The sequence below is a fragment of the Hippocampus bargibanti genome, linkage group LG04 (genome assembly GCF_051943395.1).
Source record: "Hippocampus bargibanti isolate YZ-2025 linkage group LG04, ASM5194339v1, whole genome shotgun sequence".
Lineage (NCBI taxonomy): Eukaryota > Metazoa > Chordata > Actinopteri > Syngnathiformes > Syngnathidae > Hippocampus > Hippocampus bargibanti.
The window spans coordinates 30113473-30138318 of record NC_142737.1 but is presented as its reverse complement, the minus strand read 5'-3'; the positions used below and the strand labels follow the sequence as shown (position 1 = coordinate 30138318).

General features: G+C 41.9%; 1 protein-coding gene and 1 pseudogene across 1 annotated transcript in view; one reads left to right on the top strand and one right to left on the bottom strand.

Annotated features, from left to right (window-relative positions):
- The window catches only part of ydjc (YdjC chitooligosaccharide deacetylase homolog), a 63674-nt gene that overhangs the window by 22774 nt on the left and 16054 nt on the right, over positions 1–24846 (bottom strand). The window contains exons 3-4 of the mRNA XM_088995097.1: positions 9844–10003; positions 4522–4621 (exon numbers count right to left, since the gene is read on the bottom strand). Of these exons, the coding sequence (XP_088851223.1) occupies positions 4522–4621; positions 9844–10003 (260 nt within the window). The remainder of the gene's footprint in view (positions 1–4521; positions 4622–9843; positions 10004–24846) is intronic.
- LOC148899670 (uncharacterized) lies at positions 17722–18832 on the top strand (annotated as a pseudogene).

Genomic DNA, 24846 nt, shown 5'->3' with positions numbered 1-24846 from the left:
AAGCCAAGGTGTCATTCTTGACAGCACACTATCTTTCCACGCCCATGGTCCAAGGAGATTCTTGTCTAACATCGTCTGTCAGCCTGTCCATCACCATCACCATTTTAATTGTAATTGCAAAAAAAACTTAAAAATGGATCAAGAGATAGATAAGAACAATGTTAACTTTTGACTTACCTTGCAGTATATGGACATGTTGATGTCCATCCATATGATGAGGCAGGTGACCCGTCAGTTCTCTGAAAAGCCTAATCTGGTCTCTCAGCTCTTGCTCCATCTCAACAAAGAAAAACAAAGACTGAAGTGGGAAACAAAAACACTGGCAAATCACATAGATGACACAGCTGCTCCAGTAGCAAGAAGTGATTGTTTGTTGAAGGAGCAGGGCAAAAAACCTAAACATTGAGGCTTACAGGGACTGTGAGACTGAGATGGTGTGGCAAGTGATAGGGAGCGGGGGGAGACCAATCATTTTACTGTATATAGGTTGAAGGTTTCTTTTTCCGACATTAATCTTTGTGTGTGTGTGTGTGTGTGTGTGTGTGTGTGAGAGAGAGAGAGAGAGAGAGAGAGAGAGAGAGAGAGAGAGAGAGAGAGAGAGAATATAGCAGATAGAAGAGGATTGTCCCACAGTACTAAGACTTTAGAAGGTTTTTAAACACTCTTCACGGCTAGATTATTCAACTTCAAGTATAGTGGTACTTGTACTTATGAATGTCCCTTTATATAAATGTTTTAAAATTCCATGAAAATATTGTCGCTTGTTGCAAAGGAAATTTCAATATACAAAAGGTAAAAATACAGTCTGTCCAACTTCTTGCATTTATACATATAACTGAAAAAAGCTCTTCCCTATTAACTTATTCACTGCCATTCCCAAATTTATTCGGGAATTAAAAAGCATGACGTGGAGCGCCACGCCTGAATTTGTTTGGGTTTTTGTTTGTCTTGCGGCGGTGTGCGGATCAAGCTCCGGTGAGACCTGTTCGATTTTAGATGCAAATCCTTAAACATACAATGTTACTTATTTTCTACTCATTTGTATTTGTCTAGTTAGTCTAAGTTGTTACTTTATATATGTGTAGTTTATTTTATAACGTTACATAAATGTAGTGTGTACTGTTATTCAAACATTCTTATTTCAGTCTGATGTCAACTTTCACCCTTCTACCTCGTAGCTGATAGGCGTGTTTGAAGTGATGTCATACACCCGCCATATATAAGCTGGGTGGGGATCATTTTAAACCAGTGGTCACCAAACTACGGCCAGCGGGCCGTATCCGGCCCGTCAGCACATTTGGCCCGACCCTCTGAACAATACCAGAGATGCTATCAGATTTTTTTTTCCTATTTGGCCTCCAGGAAAATAAAAAATCCTTTTACAAGTCAAAGGTCGGTTTTCTATCATTATCTGTTCTTATTTTAATCAATGTAATCAATGTATGTTGTTTATAATCGTGATTGAACAATACAAAAACGCCTGCTCACAATAGAACGCTAAAGGAGTCGGTGACAATGCAACGTGACACAAGAAAGTGACATATGAGGAAGTGGAGGGCAGTCCGGTGGTACATTCAGGTGCGCTCAGTTTGGCGCTCTAATTGGTCCCAGACCCGTTTTCTCTTGTAAACCGTCCTGTCAAAGAGAGAACGGAATAATGGCAAAAAGGTTAGGTAAGAGAAAAATTGATTCAGAGCAGGGTATTTAACCTGCAGTGGACAAACTATTATTTTTATGTTCAATGCAAAGAAAAGGCTGTTTGTCTCATCTGTCAAGCGGTGATGGCGGTATTCAAAGAATATAATCTTCGCCGACACTATGAATCCCGTCACAAAGACAAGTACGATAGCTTGCAAGGCCAAATACGAGCAGACAAACTCTCAAAGCGAAAAGTGGACTATTATCTCAGCAGAATACATTTGTACGCCAAGCTCAGCTGAAGAAGGCATCCGTTCGGGCCAGCTTTCGGGTTGCTAAGATGATAGCAAGCAGTGGTAAGCCTTTCACGGATGGAGAGTTTGTTAAGAAATGTATGGAGGCTGTCGCGGAGGAGTTGTGTCCCAAGAAGAAAGATGCATATAATGCCGTAGGTCTGTCGGCAAGTACAATTACCAGACGCAGTGAAGAAATCAGGATTAATGTATATGCCCAGCTGCAGCAGAAGACGAAATAATTCAAGTTTTTTCATTAGCACTGGATGAGAGCACGGACGTGCAAGACACAGCGGAACTGCTCATTTTTATTCGTGGAGTTAGTGCAAACTTTGAGATATGTGAAGAGCTTGCAGCCCTCCAAAGTCTCAAAGGGACTACAACGGGAGAGGATATTTTTGACCAAGTGTACCAAACCACGGAGAAGTTGGACCTGAGTTACAGAACTGTGATGGTCTTAAAGACGCATTCAAGCCCAACAGTCTCATTGACTTCTATGCCACCCTCCCATACGACACATATCCAAACATAAAAAACATGCAATGAAATGTCCACAGTTTTTGGCAGCATATATATCTGCGAGAAATCCTTTTCTGGCATGAAACTGCTGAAAACTCCAATGAGATCAAGATTGACAGAAGAACATTTGCATCAGTGCTTGACACTGGCTGTAACTAGAATGGAACCTGATATTCAACATGTCACCAGCCAGATGCAAACCCACAAGTCACACTGATGAACATACATAGGTAAGTTCACTTTTCTGACTTGAATGAGTCATTCTGAGCAGAAACAAATATAATCATAATAAAATCTACTGGGATAAAATCCATCTTTACAGCCATACTGTTAGTGAAATGTATTGTGCTGTGTGTGTGCTGTATCACTTAGTTCACTTTCTCAACCTGCTTCCTTTGTGGTTTTCACAGGGAAGTTGATGAGAGAGAGCTGCAAACAGCGGTGTCTACGAGCCTACTGAAACTGACAAAAGGATTATAAGGAAGGAACGCTAGAACCCGACGGCTTTCACATGTTCCATAGAATACATCGGCCCAGCCAGCCATTCATTCTGAAAAACCTTATGGGTTTGCATGTGTTGATGAAACAATTCTGAGTCTAGACTTCTGAATGTTTAACAAGTCTTCTCTCGACTAAATCAGTGGCACAGTCACCCAAAAAATGAATCAAAATGGCAGAAACAAAGACAATAATATGGTGCGCGTAACCGAGGAAGCCATTGGTGCTGCCGCCAAATTATTGTGATATTTACAAACTGAAAAAATATTAACAAAAATGTAGATACATTGGATTGGAATTCCACCCCCAACCTAAATCAATACATATATCTAGGAAATTATATGAAGGAATCTAAACTGCTTAAAATTAATGAGACATTACATACCTGTACATTGGATTGGATTTGCCTTTATTAGTCTCGCAGTGGAGAAATTTACATACGTCTCGGTAGATGAGTGACTTCACAGTGCAGAAGTCGCGGGTTCAATCACTGCTCTAGGCCTCCCTGTATAAGTTTGCATGTTCTCTCTGGGCATGCATGGGATTTCTCCATGCCCTCCGGTTTACTCCCACATTCCAAAAACATGAATGGCAGGCAGATTGAAGGCTCCATTTTGTCCCTAGGTTTGAGTGTGAGCGTGAATGGTTGTTTGTGAGTGCCCTGTGAACGGCTGGCAACAGATTCAGGTTTTGTCCCACCTATTGACCAAAGACGGTGGTTATGTGCTCCATCACCCCCCGTAACTTGTGAGGATAAAGCGGTATGGAAAATGAATGAATTCCATGCATGATATGATTTATTTTTCTGTTATCAAACACTGCAGGGCAATGTGCGCTCCAGCATGTCTCACTGCCACCAAATCCATTTGTTCTGTGTGTATCTTTAAAAGTAATGGCTTAACAAAACAATCATGTACTACCAAAATCCTCAAAAAATATAACATATGCCTTGACAGCGTTAGTTATTGATAGAGAACAGACAAACTCAAATTTATGTTTAAAACTTTTATTTGTTGTATGCTTGGTTGACCGAACATGAGTGATCACACAGCTGGTACACAAAAAATCTAGGGTCAATTTGAGGTGAACATTTACCTTGGGCGAAAGGGGGAACGGGGGGGGGGGGGGGGTTCCTTGGTATGGGGCAAAACGAAGCACCTGGTACATTTCTTCATAAGAAGAGGTCACTTGCTAGGTTGCAGATATATCAGTTCATGGTACTGTATTAAAATGGCCATGCTTCTGTTGTTTTATGGATGGTGGTGCTTGTATGAGAGGATGCCTTGCCCTTCAAGGGACAACTGAGGGGCGACCATTGGGGTCGTCCAGGGTATGTATATGTAAAAGGGAGCGTCTTGTCACTATTGACAATTCGACCATTTCTCCCTCCCATCAGGTGAAAAGCCAAGGTGTCATTCTTGACAGCATACTATCTTTCCACTCCCATGGTCCAAGGAGATTCTTGTCTAACATCGTCTGTCAGCCTGTCCATCACCATTTTAATTGTAATTGCAAAAAAAAACTTAAAAATGGATCAAGAGATAGATAAGAACAATGTTAACGTTTGACTTACCTTGCAGTATATGGACATGTTGATGTCCATCCATATGATGAGGCAGGTGACCCGTCAGTTCTCTGAAAAGCCTAATCTGGTCTCTCAGCTCTTGCTCCATCTCAACAAAGAAAAACAAAGACTGAAGTGGGAAACAAAAACACTGGCAAATCACATAGATGACACAGCTGCTCCAGTAGCAAGAAGTGATTGTTTGTTGAAGGAGCAGGGCAAAAAACCTAAACATTGAGGCTTACAGGGACTGTGAGACTGAGATGGTGTGGCAAGTGATAGGGGGCGGGGGGAGACCAATCATTTTACTGTATATAGGTTGATGGTTTCTTTTTCCGACATTAATCTTTGTGTGTGTGTGTGTGTGTGTGTGTGTGTGTGTGTGTGTGTGTGTGTGTGTGTGTGTGTGTGTGTGTGTGTGTGTGTGTGTGTGTGTGTGTGTGTGTGTGTGTGTGTGTGTGTGTGAGAGAGAATATAGCAGATAGAAGAGGATTGTCCCACAGTACTAAGACTTTAGAAGGTTTTTAAACACTCTTCACGGCTAGATTATTCAACTTCAAGTATAGTGGTACTTGTACTTATGAATGTCCCTTTATATAAATGTTTTAAAATTCCATGAAAATATTGTCGCTTGTTGCAAAGGAAATTTCAATATACAAAAGGTAAAAATACAGTCTGTCCAACTTCTTGCATTTATACATATAACTGAAAAAAGCTCTTCCCTATTAACTTATTCACTGCCATTCCCAAATTTATTCGGGAATTAAAAAGCATGACGTGGAGCGCCACGCCTGAATTTGTTTGGGTTTTTGTTTGTCTTGCGGCGGTGTGCGGATCAAGCTCCGGTGAGACCTGTTCGATTTTAGATGCAAATCCTTAAACATACAATGTTACTTATTTTCTACTCATTTGTATTTGTCTAGTTAGTCTAAGTTGTTACTTTATATATGTGTAGTTTATTTTATAACGTTACATAAATGTAGTGTGTACTGTTATTCAAACATTCTTATTTCAGTCTGATGTCAACTTTCACCCTTCTACCTCGTAGCTGATAGGCGTGTTTGAAGTGATGTCATACACCCGCCATATATAAGCTGGGTGGGGATCATTTTAAACCAGTGGTCACCAAACTACGGCCAGCGGGCCGTATCCGGCCCGTCAGCACATTTGGCCCGACCCTCTGAACAATACCAGAGATGCTATCAGATTTTTTTTTCCTATTTGGCCTCCAGGAAAATAAAAAATCCTTTTACAAGTCAAAGGTCGGTTTTCTATCATTATCTGTTCTTATTTTAATCAATGTAATCAATGTATGTTGTTTATAATCGTGATTGAACAATACAAAAACGCCTGCTCACAATAGAACGCTAAAGGAGTCGGTCACAATGCAACGTGACACAAGAAAGTGACATATGAGGAAGTGGAGGGCAGTCCGGTGGTACATTCAGGTGCGCTCAGTTTGGCGCTCTAATTGGTCCCAGACCCGTTTTCTCTTGTAAACCGTCCTGTCAAAGAGAGAACGGAATAATGGCGAAAAGGTTAGGTAAGAGAAAAATTGATTCAGAGCAGGGTATTTAACCTGCAGTGGACAAACTATTATTTTTATGTTCAATGCAAAGAAAAGGCTGTTTGTCTCATCTGTCAAGAGGTGATGGCGGTATTCAAAGAATATAATCTTCGCCGACACTATGAATCCCGTCACAAAGACAAGTACGATAGCTTGCAAGGCCAAATACGAGCAGACAAACTCTCAAAGCGAAAAGTGGACTATTATCTCAGCAGAATACATTTGTACGCCAAGCTCAGCTGAAGAAGGCATCCGTTCGGGCCAGCTTTCGGGTTGCTAAGATGATAGCAAGCAGTGGTAAGCCTTTCACGGATGGAGAGTTTGTTAAGAAATGTATGGAGGCTGTCGCGGAGGAGTTGTGTCCCAAGAAGAAAGATGCATATAATGCCGTAGGTCTGTCGGCAAGTACAATTACCAGATGCAGTGAAGAAATCAGGATTAATGTATATGCCCAGCTGAAGCAGAAAACGAAATAATTCAAGTTTTTTCATTAGCACTGGATGAGAGCACGGACGTGCAAGACACAGCGGAACTGCTCATTTTTATTCGTGGAGTTAGTGCAAACTTTGAGATATGTGAAGAGCTTGCAGCCCTCCAAAGTCTCAAAGAGACTACAACGGGAGAGGATATTTTTGACCAAGTGTACCAAACCATGGAGAAGTTGGACCTGAGTTACAGAACTGTGATGGTCTGAAAGACGCATTCAAGCCCAACAGTCTCATTGACTTCTATGCCACCCTCCCAAACGACACATATCCAAACATAAAAAACATGCAATGAAATGTCCACAGTTTTTGGCAGCATATATATCTGCGAGAAATCCTTTTCTGGCATGAAACTGCTAAAAACTCCAATGAGATCAAGACTGACAGAAGAACATTTGCATCAGTGCTTGACACTGGCTGTAACTAGAATGGAACCTGATATTCAACATGTCACCAGCCAGATGCAAACCCACAAGTCACACTGATGAACATACATAGGTAAGTTCACTTTTCTGACTTGAATGAGTCATTCTGAGCAGAAACAAATATAATCATAATAAAATCTACTGGGATAAAATCCATCTTTACAGCCATACTGTTAGTGAAATGTATTGTGCTGTGTGTGTGCTGTATCACTTAGTTCACTTTCTCAACCTGCTTCCTTTGTGGTTTTCACAGGGAAGTTGATGAGAGAGAGCTGCAAACAGCGGTGTCTACAAGCCTACTGAAACTGACAAAAGGATTATAAGGAAGGAACGCTAGAACTTTAAGAGACTGCTCATATCTGTCAGAGAGATTCTGCTCTGACAACTAAGCTGAACTTTTATCTGTTAAGATTGTGCATGGCACAACAGAAATTTAATGTTCCATGGCTTTTTTTCTATGAAGAACACAGAGAGAGTTATTTAGTTATTATTTATTTCATAAATAGTGTTATTTATTTCCAGATTTTTTTCTGTGAAGAACTCAGAGAGGGTTAGTTAGTTATTATTTATTTTATTAAAAGTGTTATTATTTGTTTCCTGACTTTTTTCTGTAAAGAACCTGGACAGGGTTATTTGGTTATGTGTGGCTTTCTGGAAAACAAATGTTTTAAGCTCCCCGACGGTCGTCACACTTTTTCTGTTACAAACTGACACCGGCCCCCCCATCACATCAGGTTAAATTTATGTGGTCCTCACAGGAAAAACTTTGGTGACCCCTGTTTTAAACCATCAGACCTGTGGCGATGTTTTTCCCTCCCACATGGGGGCAGCATCTGCCTTTTGTACAGGTGCCACCACTTTCACTGCAGCTAACTCTAGAACCAAATAAGCTTGACATACACTTGTTTTTTTCGGATGAAAGAAGAGAGCCGAAGGTTTCTTGTGCTGCATTAAATGTTTATGTAGTCCTAAAACTCAATCTTTTGGGGGACCTACAATTTGAGTGAAAATGACAAAAACCCTAAAACTGGAGTGGACACATCATCTGGTAGTGAATGAGTTGAGCACTATTCTTTATATTGTGTCAACTCATGTTTGTCAGACACCTTACAAATGAACTGTCTGTATTCAATAGTTGCTTTATAGCAGGGGTCGGGAACCTATGGCTCGCGAGCCATATATGGCTCTTTTGATGATTGCATATGGCTCGCCGATAAATATTACATATTATGATACATATTGTCGTTTTTTTCATCGTTCATTTCCCGTTGGGGCTGCAGTTGGCGGAAAGCGCCATTTTGATTGGATGACACTGACCTAGAATGGCCGAAAGCGCCATGTTGATTGGATGATAGTGGCCGACATGTTGAAACAGGTAAACACCCAACTAGTGCACTTCAGCGTGAAAGCACCGGAGCATTAGAGGAGAGAAAATGTTCTGATTCTAATTTGCAATGAAACAATACCATCGATGAAACAGTCGAATGTCAGTGACATTTTAACAAGCCCCATGTTAACGTAGTAGATTGCAGATAGCAAGTGTGGAAGCCGATGAGCCGTGTGCAGGCGAGCTAGCAGTAACTTCGCCTCTGGACCGACAAATTGAATTTCATTCCGATCGTTTTCCTGGATTTTTACCAAACACGAGGAACGGAAAACCATCCATGTTAACGGTGAGTACTATCACAAAGTTATTTTAAATAATACATTCTGATATTTTGTTGAAAAGTGGCCGCGCGTGCGCGTGTGCGCGCACACGCGAGCGTTTGTATGTTCGCGCGCGCGTGCGTGTGGCTCTCGCTGAAAACATCTCTAAATATTTTACTTTTATGGTACTCTTAGTCAAAAAGGTTCCCGACCCCTGCTTTATAGAGTGAGTATTGTGGTCAAAATCGTGAGTCTCCTGACCCAATCGTGAGACTTAACTTGGATGATATGTTGAGAGGGATTTGCAACTATTGTGTTATTTTAATTTACCTTTTACGCAACATCCCAAATTAAGTGGAATTAAGGTTTGTACACTATCAACTGATATTGTACATCAATGCAATTTTCTGAATCTATCAAAATCGTGTGGATTCTAACATACAATTTTTGGGAGTTGAGAGGAATATTCACAATTTATTTATCAAAAGGGGAGCTGGTAGAACAGTCTTAGAAACAATACTTTTCATTTCAAGGGGTCCATTTTCCATATTTTTATTTCCATATCAAGACATGGATGGACATTTGTGGAATCAAATTCCAGTGTTTTTCATACTTTTGCAGGATCCCAGTTCATGAGTTTTGATGTCGTCCAGAAGTGTATTAAAGACGGTAGCTTCAACCAGAAAATGGGAGAAAGAGCTGGGGGTGGCAGAGTTAAGATCCTGAGTTTCGATTTGGTCGTAACAATAATCAACTGGAAGATTTCGAGACAATGCAAAGGAGGTCGGACTGAGATAGTTTGGGCATGCAAAGGACACTCAATATACTGTATAGGTATATGGATCTTGGCAACTTAGATGCCAGACATGAGAGGATAGAGGACATTTAGAAATTCAGAAAGGAGATTTACCGATGTAGTGAGGGAAGACTTGCAAATGAATCAGAATATGCAAAGAAGATAGAGAGATGGAAGGGGTATTTGCTCTGCAGCCCTGAGAATGTGTAACCCAAGGTGAATAGGAAAGAAGAAAATAAAATACTACCTTATCCGTGAAGTTTTTTTTTTTTGAAATCATGTTCCACTCACTTTATAACTTGAATGAACTACTGTATAGTGAAGAGGAGATTTTGTTAAGAGGGATAATAATGTGATTAAAATCTAATCTAAATCAATCAGAAAATAATTATGGGATGCTTCTCATAATACCTGTTCAACGCTTAGTTGATGCCGTGCCAATGCCTGACGAAAGCCCATCTTTCCATGGAAGAATCCGCGGTCATTGACGAGTGTCGAGGCCTGTCGGAGGCTCTGACACACAGGGATGCCTTCTGATAGGTTGGCATGGAGCCCAATTGGGATGTTGTGCCTAAAAAAATGTGTCGATTCAGAATGAATCGACACATGTATTGTGTTTACCAAAAGTAAGAAGATTTCTTCCCTGGAATTTCTAAATGCTGTCATACTCTTGAATTGCTGCATGGAGAATCACAAACATTAGTCAAAACATAAATCTTCAATATGCGCCATTAATAAGTCCCAACGTTTTGGGCAGTGACGTGCAGTCAGGGGAGAAAGGTGAGGCTGTGCCTCACCTGTCATCATGGAAATACAAAAGGATGGAAAGACAAAATAAATTAAACAGTTATATTTATTAAGTGATTTGTACTTTAACGTTCTTTTCCATATAACTTCACCATTTTGGATTTATTTTTTCAAAATCTCTGAATTTTCACATTTACCATTCAAATACTAAGTGGAGACGAGTGGTAAGGCAGCAGCCGGCTGAGCCTCACCATGGATTGAGCAATCACTATGCTAACTGTGCTGCCTTGCTCTGTAGTGAGACCGCATTGCTGTCCCTCTGCATATCGCTATTAAAGTGTTCAAAAGCTTTTAGTATATGAACTAAATTTCTACAGTTTAGCTGGTGTATATAATGTACAGTCACTGTACATTATAAACACTGTACTACAGTGTCAATGGAGAATAAGAAGTTATGTTTAAAAGTGCTGTGCTTAGTTGGCCAACTAAACAATGGGCCCACAGTGAAAGCGCAGATGGTAAATCTGAGTGAAACGGACACAGAGGTGAACTGTCGGCTCCATCTAGGCCTTGCACAGAATTTGGGGCTTGGGATACTCCTTTATCACCGAAGTTATTTACGGCTTGAACATTCTGCACAAGCGCCAGATTACAAATTTATCAATTCATGGAAAAGACAACCAATTAAAATATCTGTTTTATTGCTTGCAGCTGTTGGCCCTCAGAACGTCAAGTGGCGTGGCATTATAATCAAGAAAACTATGGTTTACTCATGTATCACTTTAATTTGCATGTATTCTTAATAAATAGCTTGGCAGAGGGGCTCAGAATTCAGACGTATGTCATCTGATGACTGCGTCTCCTGCCGGCAGTGGGGACAATCTTTCTGTTTCCGAGTCTCTGTCCACGGTGTCTGACTGTCACATCTCTGACATTTTGGGGGCTCGTCCGGGATGGCAACGCGTGTCCTGCGGTGAGCTACGGCGACTGTCAAGAACCAGTGCACCGGCGAAGCCATCAAGATTTTGAGAGGACCTCCTTTTCTTGGGGCCAGAAGCCAGGCCTGCCCGCCGGGTGAGACACAAACGCCATGCCATCGAACCTGGGCGGGCTCGGGACCGAAAGGATCATCTCCAAAAATTGAGGTCAGTCTGATAAACGATAGTACAAGCCTATTTTTTAGGCCTTGGAAGATTTTGGATAGTACAACCCTATTTGTTTGGGTCATGGAAGATTTTGGATAGTACAAGCCTATTTGTTTGCGCCTTGGAAGATTGGAGAGTACAGCCTTTTGAAGGACTGGAAGAATAAAATTAAGCTAGTTTCTGTCGTAATGAGAGTGCTGAACTGAGTTTAGTTTTTGGGGACACAAGGTCTGATCATCCCTTATGTCTGTGTGTATGTGTATGTGTCTGTGTGTCCGTGTGTCTACGTGTCTGTGTGTCCGTGTGTCTATGTCAGGGGTCGGGAACCTATAGCTCGCGAGCCATATATGGCTCTTTTGATGATTGCATATGGCTCGCTGATAAAACTAAATACATATTCTCGTATTTTTCGCCGTTCATTTCCCGTTGGGGCTGCAGTTGGCGGAAAGCGCAATTTTGATTGGATGACACTGACCTAGGTTGGCCGAAAGCGCCATTTGGATTGGATGATACTGGCTGTCAAGTTGAAACAGGTAAACACCCCTTTAAATGAGCCCAACGAGTGCACTTCAGCTTGAATGCACCGCAGGATTCATTCGCCTTTGTGCAGAGAAAAGGTTATGATTTTAATTTGCAATGAAACAATACCATCGATGAAACAGTCGAATGTCAGTGACATTTAACAAGCCCCATGTTAACGTTAGCATCAACATACTTCTGCGAGAAGTAGATTGCAGATAGCAAGTGCGGAAGCTTATGAGTCGTGTGCAGGCTCGCTAGCAGTAACTTCGCCTCTGGACCGGCAAGTTCAATTTCATTCCGATCGTTTGCCTGGATTTTTACCAATCACGAGGAACGGAAAACCATTCGTGGGAACGGTGAGTTATTTTAAATAATAAATTTTGATATTTTGTTGAAAAGTGGCCGCGCGTGCGTGCTTGCGTGTTTGCGTGTGTGCCCGCGCGTGTGTTTGTATGTGGGCGCGCGCGTGTGTGTGGCTCTCACTGAAAAACATTTTTAAATATTTTACTTTTATGGCTCTCAGTCAAAAAGGTTCCCGACCCCTGGTCTATGTGCTTGTGTGTCTGTGTGTGTCAATGTGCGGGCATGTGGGTCTGTGAGTAAATCTTGCGAGCTTGACTGTGTCTGTCGCGCGCGGGTTGTTTCCGCCATGAGCACATCTGAGTGTGATTGGAATTGCAACAACGTGTATAATATACAGTGGGATTCAAACAGCAGACTTTTGTGGACGCAGTATGCAAGTTCTCCTCACCCTTTTGGGGGTTGAAGAAGGATAAACCACAAATGTAAATTTGAATTGCTGTCCTACTGAACGAACCCAGTTACAGAGTCCGCCCGATGCGTTGAAAAACTGGACCAAATTAAAAAAAACTCTAATAATTCGCTCTGCCTCGATAGTATTAATGAAAATTTAATTCAGCGCCGGCACCTAAATATTTTATTTCGAAAAAACACGCCGGAACGAGATTGTGATTTCCTGTAAATTACAGTGAAGTAATTCTTCCCGTCTTTGGCAACAAGTTAAATCATATCAGTCTCCAGTCTGCCTTGATGAAGAAGAATTTGTTGAGAAAAACGGTTAGCTGAAATAGATTATAAAGGATCAACACAGTTTGTTCAAAAGTGGAAAAATAAATATGGATTTTCCGGTGATATAGATGACTGTGATGAATTAGAAACATTATTAAGCAAATTATCATTAAAAGACAAAGAAAAACAAAAAATGCATGAACACGGAAAACAATGGTTCAAGTGTAAAATCCTTGTTGAGAGGGCCAGACAAAAACGATCTAAGAAAACGGCAGGTAAAGATTTAAATACAGCCGCAACTATAGCTGCGGCTGGAGCTCCACCGGCTCCCCCGCAGCTCCAAGCGCCGCCACCCCCTCCGAATGGAGGACTCTATCCGATATTACCGCCGTATTCACAGACAATGAAACAAAAAAATCATTTTCCAATTCACCGTGGGGGATGAATCAAAGCAATGTAACAACTACTGATCAGAATTCCGAGAATAATTGGCGCCTAGATGATTCGTTTAAACTGCAAAATAGTTCAACTCCGAACCGTGGGGGGTGGAAACGAACTCTTGATCCAACCACTCCGCTGGAGCAAAACTTGAATCAGGATATGAAAATGTTCAAATTCCAGGACCATCTCGACTCTTTATTCTCCCAAATGCATCGCGAAAGTGCTGAAGATCTCAACAGGTTATGGGCCCAGGAGACGTTTGGGAGATAAAGTGAAGACAGAAGTGTAAGAAAGAGCGGTGAGCAAACGAGGCTATCGCTAACCGGCTAAACAGCGGTCAAGATGGATCAAGGAAGGGCAAGCAGGCATCTTCGACTGGCATTCGACGGAGATGAAGATAAGTACGAGATATGGGAAACAAAAATGCTCGGACATTTTCATTTATTGGGACTAAAGAAGACCGTGCTAAGCGAGCCGGCGACAAGTTCCGAAATGGCTACGGATGCACAGAAAAATGCAGATGCGTATGCTGAATTGATAAATATGAATGAATATATGAATATGCTTGAAGAAGTCCAAGATGGTGCCCGAGTAGGCAGCCTCAGCAAGTGCTCTCATGAGCCTTGCTTTTTTTGGTTGTTTTTGTCTTGTTTTGTGTTTTCTTTTGTCACTTTGTGTTGTTGTGCATCGTGTGGAACAGATACAGAATGTTTTTCAGCATTTTTGACCACGACATTCATCAAGGAGGAGACTGTGCTGAGCGGTTGCGCCTTTTCGGCAGCATGAATATGCCAGTACTGTTTTAGGATGGGAGAAATGTCGGAGCCAGTCGACTGTCATCGCTGTACACCAAAGGGGCCATTGTGCTTTTTTGCGCCTGTAATGGGCAGCATCTTCACAGCCCCGCTTTGTTTAGCGGAAAGGTCAGTGCTGTTGGTCAGTCTGCGGCTGGATGGATGCATGGCTTGAGGAACCCGCGAGAAGAAGAAAGGAGCGTCAGTGCAGAGCGCCGATGCGTATGTGGAACTGTTGCGGCTTGGAATTGATGCAGATTTATGTGGAACAGGAGATGTGAGACAATCTCTTTTTGTCAGTGGATGCTACAGCTGCGTGTTTGCTTTCAACAATTAGCTTGTAGTCGACGTGCACATTCCACCATGATGTCCCTGATCCACTGGTGGAAAGACGCTTTGATCCTCTCCTCTTTCATCTAGAACTCCATGTCATCACAAAGAGGGTACAGCAAGTCCTGAAGAATGAATGTCTCTCTGTGTCTTTGTTTTGTCATATTGTCTCTATGCTGTCATATTATTTGTTATTTAATTTTTTTTGTTCTTTTGACTTCAAGACGGCGCCGCGAGAGTGGCTGTCTTTCCAGCAGCTCATGTATTTTGTTTTTCTACTTTCATTCCTTTCATCACTTTGCTGCTGTGAAATGTAAATTTCTCCACTGTGAGACTAATAAAGGCATATCCAATCCAATGACAAGAGCCTCTCACTAATAATGAGAGATGCACCTGATGATGGAAGAAAGTCTTTGAAGATACTGAGAGAATATTATGCCGGGAAACGAAAACCACGGATAATAAATCTGTACACCACACTCATGTCGCTTCAAACGAGGAACGATGAAAGTGTTACAGACTATATCATCAAAGCCGAAAGCGCCATCACAGCACTCCGAAATGCGGGTGAAACTTTGGGATATGGACTACTTGTTGCCAAGGTATTAAAAGGACTACCAGCAAGTTTCAAGCCATTTGCAATCCATGTAGCGCATTCAAATGATGAAATCAAGTTTGCAGATTTCAAGAGTAAGCTACGGAGTTTTGAAGCCACTGAGAAATTGAACACTCAGTCAGGGGACAGTGTGATGAAGACACAGGGTCGGAGTGGACGACAAACCACCAAAACCAACACCCGTGACCAGCACAGTGATGACACAAGCATAGTGTGTTTCAAGTGTGGGATCATAGGCCACAAAGCAAGAGAATGTCGACAGAAGACATGGTGCAGTCATTGCAAAAGCAAGATACACAAAGACGCCACGTGCAGGCATAAGGACAAGTACAGACGAGATGACGCCAGTAAAGCGTCAGAAGATGGCGACACCGACATCGTGCTCAAGATGAGGGACAGCAAGACCAGATCAAGGGAGCAGTTGGGTCGCGACATCAGAGAGAGAGGATTGATGGTGGACACGGGAGCCACTTCGCATATCATCACCGACGTGACCATGTTCAAGAATTTCGACAGCACGTTCAAACCGGAAAGACACCGCGTGGAGCTGGCGGACGGCACACAATGCAGCGGAGTCGCACATAAAAGGGGAGATGCTGAGGTCTCTTTGATTGACATCAAAGAGCAAAGACATAAAGCAACGCTGAAAGGCGCTTTATACATTCCTTCATACCGCTAAGACATTTTGTCTGTAAAGAAAGCAACCACCAATGGGGCAACAGTGATATTTAAATAAGGTAAAAATTCACTGATTACAAAAGGTGGGACAAAATATGGTATACATGTGTATGGAAAGTTTTACTATTTACACATTGAGAAAGAGACACAGATAAATGAAACAGATGAAAACACATATTATGGCATGAGATTAAAGCCTAAGACTAGTGAGGTCTTTCAGGAGCCCAATAAGAGAGCCCAAGAGTCATGTATTCAAGACAGGGATGCACGTGACAGCACAGTCACAGAGATTAGGCCAAATGAACATAACCTCACACAACAAAGTGACACAAGTGATGAACCTGAAAATAGAAGGTATCATACTAGGGAAAGAAAGAAACCTAGTCACTTTGATGATTTTGTGATTGAGTATAGCGATAACGATGGGGCACACACCACAGTAGACTACTGTTACAGAGCTGTGTGTGGTGTTCCGCAAACATATGCAGAGGCAATGAGATCAAATTATTCTCAAGAATGGGCAAAAGCCATGGATGAGGAAATTCAGTCATTAAACACATTTACTGCAACAACCCTACCAGCGGGCAAGAAAACAGTGGGGGGTAAATGGGTACCTATATGCTATGAAACGTGATGTAGATGGTAGAGATAAATACAAAGCGCGATTTGTAGCAAAGGGCAAGAGCCAGGTGGAAAACATAGACTATGGAGAGACGTTTTCATCAACAGACAATCAAACAGGTATAAGAGTGGTGCTTCAAAAAGCAGTTCTGGAAAATGGAGAAAAGGATGATGGTCTAGTTTACAAACTAGAAAAATCACTTTACGGTTTAAAACAATCTGGCCAAAACGGGAACAAGGTCTTACATGATTATTTAACCGATAATGAGTATAAGCAAAACCCAGGTGATTATTGTATGTATGCCAAAGAGTCAAGAAGTGACAAGGTAATCAAAATCATATGGGACGGTGATTGCATTATCGATGACTACCAATACGCAAAAACAATTGTGTTTAAATGTGAAATGTGTAAGACAGAGTTCACATTGTTCTGTTTATCTTGGTTTACATTACAGCAAACTGAGTATAAGTGGGGGTGTTAAGAAACTTAGATTGTATCCTCATTTTTTGTAATGCTGTAATACTGAGCTGATCTGGCAACCCAGCCACTACGCGACATCACGTGACTTGACAGCGATAAAAGCCAGTTTATGTATGTGTTTTTGACTTCTCGTGCGACGATGAACGCAGCGGTTGCTGTCTGTGCTCCGGCAAATAAATATCCTACTTGTATGATCTAAACAAGAGGACCATCTCGACTCTTTATTCTCCCAAATGCATCACGAAAGTGCTGAAGATCTCAACAGCCATAGACTCAATGCCGGGGAAATGTTGAAATTACTCGCGCTGACTACGGGATCTAAATATGGTGTGATTGTCGGTCCGTTCAATGGGAATCAGGCAATGGGAGGTTACATGCGGTACGAAGAGCTCTCGCAGATCGGAGGGGGCACTTGGGCAAATCATGGAACGCTGCTCCAAAGCATATCAGCGAACAAAAGATCCAAAAGAGATTACTAAATGCCTCCAAAGGCAAGACGAAGCAACAGATGATTTTTTTCCATCGTTTGCGTGTTTAAAGTACACGGGGGAATCCCGAGTCGCAATCGGACTTGTTTAATTCGCATCTGAAACAACATCTGCTGAATCAAGCACTTCCTGATGTTTCCTGTGAATTCAATATGTTAAAAGGCATAACTTGAATTGTCCAACATGCCTGATGATGTTTTAAATTATTCACGGAATTTCAAGAGGCTTGCGGACAAAAAGAAAAAAAAATGAAAGTCACGTAACTAATATTTACTACGCTGAGAAGAAACCAAAAATAAACAATGCTCGTCGTTACACAAATAACAAACAAAAAGGGTTGTTTGACCCCTCCAAATTGAGCCGTGAGAAATTGCAATTTTGGAAAGACGGGAAATGTTTCACTTGTGGAAAGAGAGGACGCGATGCAAAGAAAATGCACAGAAGTGAGTGAGAATAGACGTGCAAAAAAAGCGCACAGATGACCCTGAGACGTCCTCAGACGACGACGCATGACGAACACGGGACAGCACCGAGGATGCGCTTATCACGGCTTCTGCTCCTGTGTAAATCTCCATCCTTAAACGAGGATGAAAGTGACATTTTAGCCGACAGTAATTATATTTTTGACATAGAAAATTACTTGCTTAGACATCAAACATTTCCCATGGCTAAACCTGAAATAACATTGTTGGTAGAAGGAATGGAAACTGATTTTCTAGTTGACACAGGAGCCGACATAATGGTTCTGGGCCGATGGCATCGTGACACAGTGAGACCAGGGAAAAATAAGGTCCACATGAAAGGAGCACATGGATCAGTACAACCCTTGCCATTATCACAAACAGTAACAATTTCTTCCCCAGCAGACCCAGAGAGAAAAGCTCTCGTAGAAGTCGTCTTACATTCCCGCTGTCCAAATAATTTATTGGGGCGAGATGCTCAGACGCAACTCAAAATTTACACCACCATAAATCACAGGGGCCAGGTTGAAGTTTACATGGGAAACGGTCAAGATAATGCTCACTTTTTCTGGACCCTTGACTTACAAGTGACGAAATAACTCAAACTTCAAAATATCTTACTCAATTGGCAGTTGCAAAAGTACGACCGGGAGGGAGTGTGCAAGCAACAGACAACCTGCATGTGACTGTGCGATTTAAACAGACGTCCAGACCAGACCCAGATTACACAAAATCTTTTCTCGGCCTTGAGTCACAGACTATTGTCATTGATCATGTATATTGGAGAGATTGGTGGTGTTTTGCCACAGTACGGGTGGGGAAAAAGGTCAAGTCACTTCTTTCATCAGGGCAACGCACACATCCCCATCGGCAAGCCGCAACAGAGCGGATGGGAGGAGATAAACAATCTCGCTGGCCTTGTTCCAAATCACATGTGGAGACCCTCCCCCGCTAACCCGGGATGTGAGGAGGCAGAGCCGGCCGGGCTGGTTACGACAGCCCATCAATTGGTTAGTGAAAACAACTCCGGCTGTTCATTTCAGCTGACAAACTGACATTTATTTGCTGTCTAAAGAGGAGGAGAATGCCATCGAGCGTCTCCCAGAAACACTCTGGAGCACAGGGCCAGCGGATGTCGGCCTAATCAAAGACGCTCCACCAGTGATTATTCTCGGGAAAACTGAGCAAAGACCAATCATAAAACAATATCCTTTGAAAAAAATGCTGAAAGGGGAGGTCAGCCGCTAATTAGCGCATTGCAAAAAGCAGGCATATTGAGAACATGGCCCGATTTCCCATGTAACACACCAATATTTCCGGTTTGAAAGTCGCAATCCGTTAAGTGGCGACTTGTCCAAGATTTACGAGCAGTGAACCAGGCCGTCCAGAAGAGGGCACCAAACGTACCCAACCCTCACACATTATTAAATTCACTTCGACCAAAATCTAAGTGGTTTTCTGTTATTGATTTGAGTAATGCATTTTAGAGCATTGCAGTGCATCCTGACAGCCAGCATTGGTTTACATTTACATTCAAAGGAGAAAGATTGACGTTTACCAGACTGTCACAAGGTTTCTGTGACTCTCCTACCATTTTCTCTGAGGCCATTGCGCGCTGCCTGACCTCCTTTATTGCCCCGCAGGACAGCCAGATTATATCCTACGTGGATGACATCTTTGTTGCATCCACATCTAGGGAACAATGCAGAGCTGACACTTTAGCATTGCTCCATTATTTGTGGGAGACGGGCAATAAAGTCTCAAAAAGATAAAATGCAACTTTGGAAGACGGAAGTTGTGTATCTCGGTCACACACTTTCTGGGCAAGGGCGCGTCGTGGGAGTTAAACAGAAGAAGGCAATCGCTGCTGCTCCAAAACCACAGACAAAGAAACATATGATGTCATTTTTGGGTTTGTGCAATTATTCAGAAATAACCAGGCCACTACTAAACATGATTTATGGCAGTGTTTATGGCAGTGTTTTTCAACCAGTACGTTTCAACTAGTGTGCCGCGGCACACCACTGTGCCGCGAGATATTGTCAGGTGTGCTGCGGGAAATTTTCCGATTTGTGTGCCTGTGCAGTCTAGCACCTGGCAGAGTAATCATGTAGTACTCTTCGTCTGTGTAAGCTCTCAGTCGTACAGGAGTGGTCCATCGATGAGAAGGTTTCTTCAGCCGTCATCTGTACAAATTTGAAGGTTTCGGACGTTTCGCCTGGCCTTCTTTATTGCCCCGCAGGACAGCCAGATTATATCCTACGTGGATGACATCTTGGTTGCATCCACATCTAGGGAACAATGCAGAGCTGACACTTTAACATTGCGCCGTGAAGCTATGCTGTGTCCGGCGCAGCCATGTCTGGACATTAGGGATATATAAATAGGGCCGATACGACCAGTCAGACTTTAGTTCGCTGACGAAGCCTCTTGGATAGGAGGCGAAACGTCCGAAACCTTCAAATTTGTACAGATGACGACTTAAGAAACCTTCTCATCCATGTAGTACTCTTCCCTACCAGCAGGTGGCAACAGCGGGTAGTGCGTCACTAATTCGCTTTGAGACGAGTGAATTAGTGACGCAGGGATAGCGCGGCAAGTGCAAATTGTGGCTAGCGGGACGATGGTGAAAGCGATGGAGAGGTTTTTGAAGAGGAAAAATGCTGACTCAGAAGTGGACCCTGGACAAAACCCGGACCCAAATGAAGGCCGTAGTATGGACGGAGGTAAAAAAGAAGCAAAGACAGTGACGTCGAGCAAAGTTTCTGGCAATACAACGAAAGCTATGTCTCATTTGGATTTACTTTGACCGGAGATGCAGCGGCACCGACTCCATTGTGCTTGGTCTGTGGTGAAAAGCTCCCCAACAGCGCTATGGTCCCAAGTAAGCTTAAACGCCATCTCCAAACGAAACACCCCTCAGTCCAAAATAAAAATGTGGAATACTTTGTTCGCCTGCGTGAACAAACGGGGAAACAGGCAAGGTGCTGGCCAGTGTGTATGAGCTGCGAGAGGAACTTAAAGTGTTTCTGACGAATGAGGGGTCAGATTACGCAAAACTGCTTGCAAGTGATGAGTGGTGTGCAAGGCTGGCATAGCTGGCAGATATTTTTCATCATCTCAATGAACTGAACACAGGAATGCAAGGTCGAAATGAAAATCTGCTTACAAGTTCAGATAAAATAAATGGTTTTCGTTCAAAGGTGCACCTCTCGCAGCAACATGTGGAAAGGGGCAATCTTGAAATGTTTCCACTCGCCAATAAACGGCAAGATGTCAATACTACTGCACTGTGTGAGTTAATAGTGAAACATCTGAAAACTCTTGAGGAGAAGAATACATTTTATTTCTCTTCAGCCTCCACGAAGCACCTTGGCTGGGTTAGGGACCCATTTAGCTCAGCATCAGCTGTTGGAATAAACATGTCTTTTCAGGAGCAGGAGGAACTAACTGAACTGAGACAAGATCGTGGCCTCAAGCTAACCTTTGCTGATCTACATTTGGACAGTTTTTGGTTGGCAGCTGCCAAGGAGTTCTCCATGCTGGCTAACAAAGCTATTTTGACATTGCTCCCATTTTCCACAACATATCTGTGTGAGGTGAGCTTTTCAAGCCTGACTGCAGTAAAAACAAAAGACAGAGAAAGACTGAGAGCTGTGGAGGAAGAGCTTCGTGTGTGTCTTTCATCCATCCCCGCCAGGATATCAGCTCTGTTTGTCCAAACAGGCCCAGGTTTCACACTGAGTAAATATAAATATGAAAGATTATAAAATACAGTAAAGTCTCGTTATATCGATATTCTCGGGAGTCGGAAAAAATATCGATATAACCGGACTATCGATATATCCGACCCTGCGGGCATGTAATTTTCTCCTTGAGTTCATAGAAATAGTATCGTAATAAGCAGTACTATCGATATAACCGATATCGATATAACGAGACTTTACTGTACTTTTTTCTTTGTGTTTAGTTAAATCCTGTTATAATATAACATCATTCTTTAATGTTTAAAAAAAGCTTATATTACCAATATAACATATTGTTATGTATATATATTTTTTATTTAATTGTTATTAACAATATGTTATGACCCGTCATATTGTGTTGCACGTTATGTGTTTTGTGTATACTGTGTCTGGTATATTGTTAATTATTAATAATATAATAAAAATGTGAAAAAAAAGCATACATTAACAGTTAATACTTTTTTCCCCACATTTTCAGCTGGGGGTGTGCCCAGAGATAATTTCAACGGAAGAAATTTGCCTTGGCTTGAAAAAGGTTGAAAACACCGATTTATGGTACTCAAATGACAGTGCAAGAACAGTGAAACGAGAATTGATAAGCTCATATGTTCTTGCTTTGCCAAATTATAATAAACCGTTTGAACAGTTAGCCATGGGCAAACTATGGCCCGCGGGCCACATATGGCCCCTTAGGCTTATTAATCCGGCCCGCCGAATTTGTCCAAATTATAGTAAAAACAGTGTCTGAAAAAGTTAGCGGACAACAGGGCAGACAACTCTGAAAAGTTGCCTGCTCGGCCATAAAGCTGCCTGCCCGGCCGTAAAGCCGCCTGCCCCATTTTTCACAACTTGAAACACAATAAGACGACGAACAGCCAAAAAAAAAGCAAAAAAAAAAAAAACATTGTCGCAAAGTGTAACGTTTTTTTTAAATTAAGGATATACCTACCACCATTTCTATTGGTGTTTTGCATTTGACTAAAAATATCAGCCTGTTTTGGGTATTTTAGATGCTATAAAACGTTTTTCTGATGTCAGTTAGGAAACAAAAAAGTGGTGTCGGTTGTCTTTTAATGCTTTAGGTTTAGTATATCCGTCCCAAACTTTCCCCCCAAATGCTCCTGGCCCGGCCCCTCTGTCAAATTTTAGAACCCATTGTGGACCGCGAGTCAAAAAGTTTGCCCACCCCTGGTTTAGCCCTATGCTAGAGGGTTCTGATAACTCCTAGTTTGTGTTGTAAAGGGTGGTTAGAATCGAAAAGTAAGTATTGGTCAGTGTGCATAGCCTTCCTAAAGACTTCTGTTTTTAGTGCTCTGTCCTCTTTTATAATTAATTTACAATCCAAAAAGGCTCGTTGGTTCTCTTTAATGTCCTCACGAGTAAATTTAATGTTAATGACTACAGAGTTGAGTTGATCTGTGAAGGATTGAATTTCTTGTTTTTTAATTATGACAAAAGTATCGTCCACATATCTAAACCAGTGTCTAGATTTTGTCCCCGGGAAGGATGTGAGGGCCTGTTTCTCCATCACTTCCATGTACAGATTAGCCGCTATGGGTGAAACTGTTGAGCTCATAGCGCAACCATGAATTTGTTTGTAGAATGTTTCCCTAAATTGAAAATACGTAGTATTAAGGCAGACTTCCAATAATTGGCAGATGTGGTCCGGTTTAAGTTTGGTTCTTTCATGCAGAGAAACGTCCGTCAGCAGTCTGGTCCTCACCACTGAGACTGCTGCTGGGGTTGGGACAGATGTAAAGAGAGAAGTCACATCGTAAGATGCCAATGTTTCCTCAGGTTCCAATATGAGGTCATTGATCCTCTCTACAAACCATGTGGTGTTCTCTACGTGATATTCTGTGTTACGAACCAACGGAGCTAAGATAGTCTTTAAATATTTGGCTACATTGTATGTACAGGAGTCAATGCTACAAACAATGGGTCTGAGGGGGAACCCTTGTTTATGTATTTTTAGCAGGCCATAGATACATGGCGTGGCCTCATCGAAAATACATCTGTTTGTCTATGTTTACCTTTCTCTAACTTTTGGAGACAGTCTATCAGTTCTTTCTTGTATCTATTGGAAGGGTCCCTTTTTAGTTGCTCATAAGTGGAAGAATCACTGATTAACCTATTTATTTTGTCTTCATAATCCGATGTGTTGAGAAGCACTGTACACTTACCCTTGTCTGCTGGCAAAATAGTAATGTTTTTATCTTTTTGTAGAGTAGTTAACGCCTTTCTCTCTTCTAATGTTATGTTGGACGGAGGTGGTTTGGAACTTCTAAGAAGGGCTGATATTTTAATGGGGCAGATCATCTGCCTCTGCATAGGAAAGTTTGTTATTTTTAATAGCCGATTCAGTAGCTGTGATGTAGTCTATTGTAGGTATTGTTTTAGGAGTTACTGAGAAATTTACACCTTTGGTTAGTACCCCCTTTTCTGTCTCTGAGAGATCTCTGTCTGACAAATTTTTGATCCAATTCTCCCTTGAAATCTGCTCATACCTAATTTTTCCCGTGTTTAAATATAATTCACATTTTATTAAGTTCAAAGAGTTGCTTGTTCTGTAGCCACAAGAGGACATAAGCCAATGTCTTCTTGTGCTGGTCCCAAGCCCGGATAAATACAGAGGATTGTGTCAGGAAGGGCATCCGACGTAAAAGCTTGGCCAAAACCAACATACGAATCAAACCTCTGAAGATGGAGGACACTGATTCGCTGTGGCGACACCTTCAAGGGAAAACCCGAGAGGAAAAGAAGACAAGTAGCTGTGATTGTTTCTGTAAAAGTAATTTTTGAAATGTACCCTTTTGTCTCTCTTTGGTTTTGCTGTGGTGACTCATGTATCCGGATTTGGTATATTCGCACACTTCCTGATAGGTTTTGTGGGTACGTTCAGTTTGTAATAGTTGAAAATAAGTTTCTATTTCTGACTGTTTGTTTTTTATCTCTATGTTAAGTCTCCTAATTCGCAAATTTAGTATTTTCCTAGTATAATTTTGTTGCATTTTATCGGCTAAGTATCCAGGTTCCAGGGGTGCTTGCTTCAAGCAATTAGGAATTAACCGGCTCTGTCTACATCTAAGGTTGAAGCTGAGGTGGTTCTTTAATTTAAAAGTGGCTTTTTCTAAGTTACGTACCAGAAGAAGGATGTCTCTCCCAAAGTTGGCAGCAATACGTCTGTGTAAGCTCTCAGTCGTACGGGAGTAGTCCATCTATGAAAAGGTTTCTTCAGCCGTCATCTGTACTTCTTTGAAGGTGTTGGACGTCGCGCTTCTTATCCAAGAAACTTTGTCAGCAAACTAAAGTCTT